A 12123-nucleotide genomic window follows, 5' to 3' on the forward strand; every position below is an offset into this window, starting at 1 on the left:
TGCTGAACCTTATTCACAGACAGCTTGGCAAATCCGAGAGCTGGAACCAGATCAATATCCTGGCTGAGTCAGCTGACCTGTATGACAAGCGGTTTGAGCTGGTTGAGTTCGGGTCCCTCCAAGATGGATCCGAAGGCCATGACAGAGGCGTCGCGGTAGCGCCAGTCAAGGTGCTTGATGTGCTCTTTGATGAATGGCAGAACGTGAGGAACCACGTCATCCTCACAGCAAGTGGCAAGCAGCATCAGACACACACCCGCCGCCTTACAGGGGTTCCAGTCATCGTCGTCGTCATTTTCGTCCTGCAGAGGACAGTGAAAACAAAAACAAAACAATCAACAGCAGGCAGAATGAAACCTCTACAAACTGCTTAGAGAAACAAACCATGAGAAGAGGAGGAGAGATGACTTCATCAGGTGCGTTACCTGTTTGGTGAGGGTCTGGGTAAGGATCGGGACCAGGTACTGCAGGGCTCCTTTGGCGTAGAATTTACTGGTGTGCTCCGGGGGCCGTCCCTGCTCTGAGGCCTGCCAGTAGACAAGGGGCACAGTTAGAGGATGATACAGAGCAGCCAACAGATAAAGTTCATGAATGGACATTTTCACTCACCTCTGAGGCCTCGATGGCCAGGTCCATCTCCTCATCACAGACGTTGGACCAGAACTCGATGCCCTGTAGGGCCACCTCATCGATGTCGCTCTTCATTGCCTCGATGGTAATCTGAGGGAGGAAGAGGACAGGGAGAAGGAAGGGAAATACACCAAAAGAAAAGGAAGAAAGCAAGCACGGGAGAGCAGATGGATAAATGGAGGTAAGTGACCATAGAAACGAGGTGAAAGAGTGAATTAAAATGCTAATGTCAAGCATCAAACTCTTAAAGCTGATCAGCTCAATATCTGTCCATAAAAACATTTTGAAAGTTGCAATTGTAGTTTTACTTAATTTACTGCACATTAATGAACAGGAGAGAGATATAGATAGATTCACATTAGAATCGCAATTCATATCTTCCACGATTCTAAACCAATTTGTAAATGCTAAAAATCGATTTTTGTAATAATGTTGACAGAACCGAAAAGGCGGAACTCAACCGCAAAGCCAGTGTTGCACACAGACAGCAGGCAAGTGCGCACACACGAGTTGTGCTGTAATGTTAGTTCATCTTCAGACAAGGAATTAATTTGCCTGTGCATTAATTACTTGATGAGCTTTGAAAGACAAGTGTGTAGGACTGTGTGAATACTTTGTAGCCTGCCACGAACAGTGACCTTAGCATAGCGAGGCAGCGAGCAAAGTAAGAAACAAGCAGCTCAGACACACCTACTGCAGCACTTTAGTCAAACTGGTGACACAAAGAAAACCCTCGTTCCTACAGACATGCTGCTCATTGCTACAGCCCTGTGCCCATTTTGGATCATGCTGGCTTCCTTTGGTAGTAACACTGCAGCATAGATGCTGTTCTCCACTGCTGCAGACATAACGTTAATAACCTCACAGCCGAGCGCTCAGCTTATCTGTCTGTTAAGCTTCATTAGCAGCTCAGTGGGCACAGGACAGAAACCTCAAGAAAGAGCCAAATATACAGCAGTGCATTTCTTTGTTTTATTGAATACAGTCGCTGTGAATCGAATTGCGACACCAAGAATCGAAATCAGATCAAATTGTGAATTTGCCAAAGATTCCTACGCCTAATGAACAATAAAGGGAAAAAAACCCAATAAACATCAGCATTTAACACATTTAACATAAACTTTATTTCCTTCTTTAACCACTTTACTAAAGCACTCTTATTTTGTTGGAGTTACAGCTCCTACAATGCAAAACCTTTTCCGACAGAACAATGTTACCTTTTCACAGTTCCACCGACAGATCAGTGGGAACACTTGCTTATCAAGTACGAGAACTTGTCGACATCATGGTCAGCACTTTCCAGCTGTATAAAACAGCCATTCACACAGTAACTCGGTGTGAGCCGAGTATAGATAAGCAGAAGAAAACAGACGATAAAACCTAGTTAAAATTTGTTTTTGATCAATTTGATGTTTGCTCATTAAAAGTCAAGCAGTGACTGCAGGTCTGATGGTACTGACTCAAAATTCACCTTCTGCACAACTACACACAGAGCTCTAATGTTACCATCCGTAGCAAGCAAGAACAAATATTCTGTCAATGAAATGTTAAACCCCTTTCTTTAAGCCTTTTTCAGGGAACTGACATGAGCATTTGAAGACTTTGTATAATGACTCATCCTGGTGAAGTCACCAAACTGAGAACAGCCTATTCTGCTCTTTGTCCCTGTTTGGCTGCGATTTGAGACGTTCAGCTGGAGCTGTGCAGGTGGGAGGGCACATAAATACAGGTTTCTATGAATGTAAACACACCAGGAGCTTATAGAGGAGAGTAAAGAGCGTCAAACTGGGGGACAAAACTGAAATAATAAACAACATTAAAAACAGGCAGCAGTCTAATCCTGTGGTGTGAAGTCAGTCAGACCCTGACAGGTTTTCTTACCGCGAACAGAGCAGGTCCCATGTACGTCTCCATGTACTGATAATACAGAGACATGATCTTCACCAGGTTCTGTAAGGCCGCCACACGCACCTGTGAACACAGCACAGTTTCAACACACCTACTCCCTGACAAAAGTCTTGTCGCCTATCCAAGTTGTAGGAACAACAATAACTTGACTTCTAGTTGATCATTTGGAATCAGAAGTGGCTTATATGAAAGGCAAAGGCCTCTAGATTATACTTATTTTACCAAAATAAAACCTTATCATTCCTTGATCTTTAATTATTTAATTAGGACAGAAAGGTCAGACTTTGCTTAGACAAAAGTCTTGTCACATAACATAATGTACAGTACAGAACATAAAGTCATGGTACCATGGGAAAAGAATTAATATTGTGTATGACTGCCATGAGCTCAGAGGACTGCATCCATACGTCTCAGCAATGACTAACTTATTAATGACGTCATCTGGAATGGCAAAGAAAGCATTCTTGCAGGACTCCCGGAGTTCATCAAGACTCTTTGGTTTCATCTTCAATGCCGCCTCCTTCATCTTACCCCAGACATGCTCAATAATGTTCATGTCTGGTGACTGGCCAATCCTGGAGCACCTTGACCTTCTTTGCTTTCAGGAACTTTGATGTGGAGGCTGAGGTATGAGAAGGAGTGCCATCCTCCTGAAGAATTTGCTTTTTCTTGTGGTTTGGAATGTAATGGGCAGCAAGAATGTCTTGATACTTCAGGCTGTTGATGTTATCATCCACTCTGCAGATCTCTTGCACACCCCCATACCGAATATAACCCCAAACCAGGAGTTTACCTCCACCGAACTTCACTGTTTTCTGTGTGAATCTTGGGTCCATGCGGGTTCCATTAGGTTTTCTGCAGTATTTGCGACGATTGGGATGCAGTTCAATAGATGATTCATTGGGGGGAAAAAAAAAAAAAACCAACCTTCTGCCACTTTTCCACTGTCCATCCTTCCTGCAAGCTGTGGGCCTTGGCAAATGCAACACAATTTTTTAGTTGTCTTCTGTTTAATGCTGGTTTCTGAGCACTAATTCAGCCATTGAGACCACTGTGTGAGAGAATTCGACAAACTGTTCTTGTAGATACAGGGGTTTCCGGTGACCAGTTTTTATGTAGCTCTGCTGCAGTTGAAAAGGGGCTGGCCCTGGACTGCCGAAGCAACAAAACGGTCCTCTCGAACAGTTGTCTTATGGGGTCTGCCTGACCTGGGCCTGTCATGAACTTCACCAGTTTCTTCAAATCTTTTTCTTATCCTCTCCAATTGACATTTAGGCCACGTTCACACTGCAGGCTGAAGTGGCTCAAATCCGATCTTTTTGCCCAAATGTGACCCATATCCGATTTCCTTATGACAGTGTGAACAGCACAAATCCGATTTTTTCAAATCCGGCCCAGGCCACTTTCATATGTGGTCCTAAATCGGAAACATAGTCAATGTTTTACAATGCGACTTCAGTCTGAACGGCCATGTCGCATTTCATGCAATTTAAATGTCATTGAAATGCGACAGACGGCACAATTCTGCGCTGGAGCAGGCGGGGTCATAAGCAATATTTGTGCTCTCCTTCTTCTTGATATTCTTATTATTACTATTTCTTTATTTCAATTGCAAATTAACTGGTACATCGCTACGCACATGCTATCATGAGCCGCATCCATTTTTATTTTCGCAAACACAGTACGCTGCGTCTGACGTCACGTCCTCACAACAAGTGGGACACAATCATGAAGTGGAATGAAATTTATTGGATATTTCAAACTTTTTTAACAAATAAAAAACTGAATAATTGGGCGTGCAAAATTATTCAGCCCCTTTACTTTCAGTGCAGCAAACTCTCTCCAGAAGTTCAGTGAGGATCTCTGAATGATCCAATGTTGACCTAAATGACTAATGATGATAAATAGAATCCACCTGTGTGTAATCAAGTCTCCGTATAAATGCACCTGCACTGTGATAGTCTCAGAGGTCTGTTTAAAGCGCAGAGAGCATCATGAAGAACAAGGAACACACCAGGCAGGTCTGAGATACTGTTGTGGAGAAGTTTAAAGCCGGATTTGGATACAAAAAGATTTCCCAAGCTTTAAACATCCCAAGGAGCACTGTGCAAGCGATAATATTGAAATGGAAGGAGTATCAGACCACTGCAAATCTACCAAGACCTGGCCGTCCCTCTAAACTTTCAGCTCATACAAGGAGAAGACTGATCAGAGATGCAGCCAAGAGGCCCATGATCACTCTGGATGAACTGCAGAGATCTACAGCTGAGGTGGGAGACTCTGTCCATAGGACAACAATCAGTCGTATACTGCACAAATCTGGCCTTTATGGAAGAGTGGCAAGAAGAAAGCCATTTCTTAAAGATATCCATAAAAAGTGTCGTTTAAAGTTTGCCACAAGCCACCTGGGAGACACACCAAACATGTGGAAGAAGGTGCTCTGGTCAGATGAAACCAAAATCGAACTTTTTGGCAACAATGCAAAACGTTATGTTTGGCGTAAAAGCAACACAGCTCATCACCCTGAACACACCATCCCCCCTGTCAAACATGGTGGTGGCAGCATCGTGGTTTGGGCCTGCTTTTCTTCAGCAGGGACAGGGAAGATGGTTAAAATTGATGGGAAGATGGATGGAGCCAAATACAGGACCATTCTGGAAGGAAACCTGATGGAGTCTGCAAAAGACCTGATACTGGGACGGAGATTTGTCTTCCAACAAGACAATGATCCAAAACATAAGGCAAAATCTACAATGGAATGGTTCAAAACTAAACATATCCAGGTGTTAGAATGGCCAAGTCAAAGTCCAGACCTGAATCCACTCGAGAATCTGTGGAAAGAACTGAAAACTGCTGTTCACAAACGCTCTCCATCCAATCTCACTGAGCTCGAGCTGTTTTGCAAGGAGGAATGGGCAAAATTTAAGTCTCTTGATGTGCAAAACTGATAGAGACATACCCCAAGCGACTTACAGCTGTAATCGGAGCAAAAGGTGGCGCTACAAAGTATTAACTTAAGGGGGCTGAATAATTTTGCACGGCCAATTTTTCAGTTTTTTATTTGTTAAAAAAGTTTGAAATATCCAATAAATTTCGTTCTACTTCATGATTGTGTCCCACTTGTTGTTGATTCTTCACAAAAAATTACAGTTTTATATCTTTATGTTTGAAGCCTGAAATGTGGCAAAAGGTCGCAAAGTTCAAGGGGGCCGAATACTTTCGCAAGGCACTGTATATATAAAAAAATTTCGGATTTGGGCAAAAAATCCGATCTGAGCATTAAGACCTGCAGTGTGAACGTAGTCTTAGGTACATTAAAAGATGTCTGCCACCTCAGCAGAAGATTTGGTCTTCAGGCTCTTGATGATCAACACTTTGGTCTGTGGTTGAATCTTTGGCATGTTGTCAGAGGTCAGGTTGCATTTCAAATGAAGGTTGGGTGTGCTGGGGTTATTCTTATACACACCTGGGAAGGTGTTAATTACAGTATTTGTCACAGGTGACACTAATCTGTGATTGGTTGAATCCTTTAAGGATACGGCAAGACTTTTGTCCTTGCAGAAACAGATGTTATGGGCTTTACCAAGCTGTGAACATCAGGACACTTTTTGATGGTTTCATTTTGCACCCAGTTGTTAATGTAAATGCCCTCTGACATTAAAATTAACAATTTATTGTGACAACTGAATGATTAGAAATAAAGTTATATGACATTTTAGGTTACTATGTCCTTATAGGACAAGACTTGTCAGCGAGTGTAGAACAACATGGACATGTGATGAGCGACAGGAAATCACTAACTGGATGGGAAACAGCTTCATTCCAGTAAAGTGTAGGACCTGGTTAAACACTTGCTTTTTGTTCGTCCCAAAGTTAAAAAACACTTATGCTACTCACTCTGGTGTCGGGACACTGTGTAGCTTCACAAACCACCTGCATGATGAAGTGCCGCTCCGTCTGAAACACAATGAAACAAACAACATCTATAAAGATGTTTTGAGTTTAAGTAACGCTTGACTCACTAAATATACACAGAGTGCTTTCTCATCCAAGAACCCTTCACATTTAGTCTTAATTTAGCACAAGCCAATTAAGATTCAAAGTTTTATTACTGCACATGGAGAAAAGCCTGAAAATGAAAACCTGTTTTCATTTTACTGGAGCTCAAACTGATCTGCAGGCTCAAGTTAAATTCAAGACCTTTTACTTCGACGTGGCACACCAATATAAAATGCAGAAAACGATAAAAACAAATTTAAAAACTCATCTATAAAACAAAAAAGTGGCTTATGTTAGTTCACTGACTGTTTTTAATTGTGCCTTTAAAAGCGCTTTGAGCTGCAGCTTTACTAGGTCAGACACTGTGTCCACCATGGGCCGACGAGGCTCCTGGAGCCGCAGGGAGTGAAGCAGGCCCCTGCAGCTCAACCCTACTGTGAGTTTAGAGGCTATCTCGAGAGCTGCCACATACAGACTCTTTTACAACTCATGTTAAGTCCAAAGCAGCCAACACAACACAGGACCGAACTCTTCCAAATGAACTGAAAATACTATCTGATGCCATCTAAGGCCTTAATGTGATTAAACTGAACACAATGCTTTTGGTACCAATGGACACCAAATAGCAGGTGGAGGACGACCTCGCTGTGTGTAGTGAAGTACTCTCAGAAGCCTCAGTGTGAGAGGGCAGGTTCAGCACATGTATGTTTATCAGCGTACCTCCTTGTCGAAGTTGGCTTTGGTGAACTCCAGGGAGTTGAGCAGGGCGTTGGTAGCAGCCAGTTTAACATTGTTACTGGGCTCTTCCTTCCTCATACCCTGGATGATGGCGGTCAGGATCTGATTGGCATTTTCCTGCAGCTGCTCCGGGTCCTGAACAGAACACAGGTTAGTACCCCGCATTGATCCAAGTATCACAGCTTTACATCCAGATACATTCAAAGCTCACTGTTTGGTCAAACCGCTCCTAACTCACCTGTGAGGTGTCACATCTAAAACCGAAAAATTCTCCCTGAAAGTTTCCTTTAAACAGTAGAATTTAGTGCTTTTTGCAGGGAAGACTCTGTACTGTTTGTGCACTGCCTTAATGAACATCAATCACTTTGGTAACTAGGATGTTTCAGTGAGTCACAGCTGTTTAGCTCGACACATATTTGTTCACAGGGAGGCATAGAACTCTCAAACATGAAAAGTTTCCAGTAGATGAATAATGAACATTTGAACAGGTTTTCTCTTGAGGAAGTTCACCTCCCCTGCAGTCTGTTCTGCAAGGACATCATGCAGGAAACATCCTTGAACTTATTATGGAGCTGTAAACTCAACTCCTGCTTATTCTCCAATACATTTGGCCTTCCACTGCCCCCACCCCCAAACTCATTTTATTTTACACTAAAACTGAGTCCTGCTGGTGCTTCACATATGTTCAGAGTCTATCACTCACGATGTCCTGGCAGATGTATCCAATGGCCTCCAGTGTGGACTCCTTCATGTGTTCGGTGCTGGACGGGTCGGTGACATTGGCCACCAGCTGTGGGATCAGCTCGGGCCACTGGTTCACAGGGATCTCCGCACAGGCGATGCCAGCGACACACTGAGACGCTGAGCTGGGCCGGTATGTCTCTGTGCCCAGAGTCTGTAAAACCTGAGGAGCAAAGTCAGACGTCATGAGACAACAACTGTTTATACATACATCTTAAACAAACCCAGAGTGGATGTTCCTGAGTCAGTTACATAGTTCTTGATCTCGCGGCGGGCGTTGGCGTCGATGGCCAGCCATCTCTGCTGGTACTGCGTCTTGATGTCGGGGTCTTTGGAGGTCAGAGAGTTCTTCACCTGCAGTCCAGCAGCAACCCGAGCCACCTGAGTGTTCCCTGGGTTCGCCAACACTTTAGACAACTCCACCAGGAACGTGGGCTGAAGGAGAAGCAGAGCTGTTCAGATTACAGACAAAACGTGACGGTGACAGAATATATGGGGAAAGCTCACACTGGGCATTAAAACAGCAGATCAATCACCAACATGTCAAACTCTGGGATTTGGTTCAGACTGAACTAGTTTTGCCTGGTACTGTGCTGTGTGCTGCTGCATTCAAGGTGCAGCTCAAACAGCTGCTGCTTAAAGAGTAACTCCTTAACCAGGGTATATGCAGAAATCATGATGGTAAATTCAAGGCAGAAGGCCGTCCACTGAGAGCTGGGGTCTGTTGGAGGTTTAGAAGGTCTAGACCTGACTTTTTAAAGTGTCCTGAGATGACTCTGGTTGTGATTTGGCGCTATACAAATAAATTTGAATGTCTGACTTTGTGGCAGATCTGCCCACTCACACTGAAAACTTTGTACAAGCAGCAGTCTGACATAGTGGGACGTTATTTGCTGTCGGACCTTTCTCTAGGTCCTTCAGGCTTCATTTTCCATTGTCATCCTGCTGGTGCTTTTGACTTTAAGGAGAACGAAATCCTGTATTCTACAGTAGTGCACCTGTGTATCCGGGACAGGGCAGATCATTTTCCAACATCTTCCAACTTCACACAGGTCAGAAAGAACAAGCCGTTTACAATAGGAACTATATTCTTGAACATGCTCCGTGTCCTCTAACATACAGGAACAGCTGTCCTGTGAAACTCATCATTTTGGTCTGTGCCACTGTTTAAAGGTAAACTCCTATTCTGTGCCCAAGTGCAATAGTGTGGCTCACAACACAGCACTGCCGAGACGGTAATCGGTGTCGCAGAATAAGAGGCGTATATAAAATCCTCAGCTTTATTACCAAATACTGCTTACATGAGCCTGAAGGATTTCAGTCCAACTGAAATCCTCTAACACTACAGTTGTATTTCAAAAACAGATTTACTGAATTTTATCTGCTGCATCCAAGTCTCTACACTTTAACACACAACAGTCATTTTACTTATTTATTTATTTATTAACCTTTATTTCCCAGAGAACAGTCCCACAGAGTTTTAGAAGCTTTTTTCTGAGGGGGCCTCAGTCACTTTAAAATGTAGCTAATTAAGGTAAGGTCCATTTATTACCTTCATACAAGATCAAATGTCTGAACAAACCACACTAGATATTTTCAGCCAGTTTTAACTTTAGCCACAGGGGTGTAACTCACCAGGCTCATTGTGATACGACCCTATACCGAGTCTCTTAGCCAGCAATCTGATGTTTGCCAGTTCTCAAAAATATGCCATAATGTGATTTCAATTTAACTGGATTCAAGGGCCTGCAATCAATATCATGTCTGTTTCAGTGTCTTGCCCAAGGACACTTCGACATGCGGACTGCAGGCACCGAGATTCGAACCTTCAACCTTCCAGTTAGGAGACGACTCTACCCACCGCATCACTGTCGCCTCCCCAGTTTGTTTAAAACTTAACGTTCACACTTACTGTTGCGTGTCCGTTTTAATCCAGAATACTTCCACAGTTCGTTTCTGATGGTGGAGTTTAGCTTATCTGCGTTTGTCTTGGCTGCTACAGGTCAAGGCCACTTCTCACAGAAGGTGTTTTGTCACTCACCCCTCTCACACAACTGATAGAACTCCAATCTTTCACGTGTCGCACATCACCCCTGGAACCCTGCTTTTTTTTTTTTTTATCCTTCAAGTCTATTTCTTCTCTCTATTGTGTTTAATGAAGTGTAATCTCCACAGACTGTTTGTCCGGCCACTGTCTTAATGATGGACAGATGGCTAATCTGACAACAGTGATGCTGCATGGAAGTTGAGTTGCTGTGGACTGAACGGTTCAGACTCTTCAGTACAGGATACAAAATTTACTTTGACTCATTGGCCAAGGTGGCTGGTAGATGGGGGAAAAAACAAAGAACTATCAGCCAAACATTTTTTAAAAATCAGCCAAAATAATAAAGTGCCTTTTTGTGTCACATACACATTTGCTCCAAGATTTCATTGAGATAAGGTATTGGGTTGAATACAAACGTAAAGAGGCCAAAGCAAAATTATTTTAATGAGCCATCAATCAGCAGTTAATAAATTACATTCATTAACATTTAAAAGCCACAGCACAACTCAAGAAGGCTTGATTGTGAAACTAACATACAGTAGGTGCTATTAAATGTACTTCAGGGAAACTAAAGGTTTGTAAACCCAATGCATGCTTAATCATTTTAAATGGTTTAAAGCTCCTTTTAAGACCTCTCTACCGCAATCACCCACTTCTTTGCATGGCCCATGAAGTCTGGTCTTCTTTCCTGTCTGTGTCAAGAGTGTGGCGCACACATACGAGTTTCACGGGACCCACTGCTACTTAGGGGTATGAGAAAACAGATACACTTGAGTATTGCAATACTGTATCGATTCTCAAAAACACAGTATTGATTTCTAAATCAATAGTTCATGTGCCAAGTAGTGCTTGGCCCATGTTTGCCTGCTGGATGTTGATTTCAGATCCTGCTTCAGTAGGTTATGTGCTGTTCGCATCTCACTCTTATTGCCAGTCTAAGAAAAGCTAGCTACACACGTAACACTTATTGTCCAGTTTAAAAAGAACATATGTGCATACGTATGTGGCTGGCTGTCAAAATAAAAGTACACATAACATTGCTGTTTATGTTTTGTACCTGTCGTCAGATCACAGGGTGCTTGATCAATTTGTCATTTCACCCCTATCTGCCACATATGGAAAGATTTTACAGCTAATCTCACTGACCACAGCAGATCAGAAAATCTAAGTTAGGACATTTCAAATATTTAGAGGCCTTTTTGAGGAACCTGAAGTAACTAGCAGAGACCCTGACAGGCCACGAGACAGCCTACAGCCAACTGGAGAACATGTAAAGGCTCAATAATCCACATTGTCAATTCTGGTTTATATCTGCCCTACGTTGTGCAACATTTTTCAGCACACCACAAACAAGGTACTGCTCATCTGTTTCCACCAAACATTGTCTGGCATCATTTATTACCGAGCAAGGACGGTTCACGCACACTAGACTGGATCCAATCCCAAGTTGGTAAAACACTTTGACTCGTTATGATCTGCAGCCAAATGAATCCTCTAATCTTCCATGTTCTATTTAGTCTGTTTCCTCTCCAACTCTACAGACATCAGCAAAGAAGAAAAACACTGATGACATACAAGGTTTCCCATACTACAAAAAGCCTTAGGTGCAGCGCATAAGTGTATTTGAAGAGTGCCTAAGCTGAATGAATGTAAAAAAGTAACGTATCAGGATTAACGTAAAAACAAAAGTGAATCGTAGGCACTGAAAAAAAGAGGTGACTTAATCTCAAAATGCAGCATAAGATGTCAACAGGAATGACGTGTCAATCAATTTTACAAGTAAAAATTGCTAACGTAGCTAACACACCGATTTAGTTAAGGCAGCGGTGTCAAACTCAATGGCACAGGGGGCCAAAACTCAAAGCACACTTTAGGTCGGGGCCGAACAGGATAAACATTTATTGAACAGACTAAAACTAAACGTTTTTTGAACATAAATATGAATCGAAACAGACAGGATACAAAATGATTCCAAAATAAATAAACTTGAACTTAAAATCGCCAACCGTATTTCTGCTAAGCCTTACATTTACAAACACCTGCTTTTTGTCTGGACACCA

General features: G+C 42.7%; 1 protein-coding gene across 1 annotated transcript in view; it reads right to left on the reverse strand.

The window, feature by feature from the left end:
- The window catches only part of kpnb1 (karyopherin (importin) beta 1), a 28995-nt gene that overhangs the window by 14368 nt on the left and 2504 nt on the right, over positions 1 to 12123 (reverse strand). The window contains exons 3-10 of the mRNA XM_020623093.1: positions 8269 to 8451; positions 7979 to 8179; positions 7258 to 7410; positions 6436 to 6495; positions 2512 to 2601; positions 610 to 720; positions 426 to 527; positions 78 to 302 (exon numbers count right to left, since the gene is read on the reverse strand). Of these exons, the coding sequence (XP_020478749.1) occupies positions 78 to 302; positions 426 to 527; positions 610 to 720; positions 2512 to 2601; positions 6436 to 6495; positions 7258 to 7410; positions 7979 to 8179; positions 8269 to 8451 (1125 nt within the window). The remainder of the gene's footprint in view (positions 1 to 77; positions 303 to 425; positions 528 to 609; positions 721 to 2511; positions 2602 to 6435; positions 6496 to 7257; positions 7411 to 7978; positions 8180 to 8268; positions 8452 to 12123) is intronic.

This window comes from Monopterus albus, unplaced genomic scaffold (assembly GCF_001952655.1).
Source record: "Monopterus albus unplaced genomic scaffold, M_albus_1.0 scaffold292.1, whole genome shotgun sequence".
Classification (NCBI taxonomy): domain Eukaryota; kingdom Metazoa; phylum Chordata; class Actinopteri; order Synbranchiformes; family Synbranchidae; genus Monopterus; species Monopterus albus.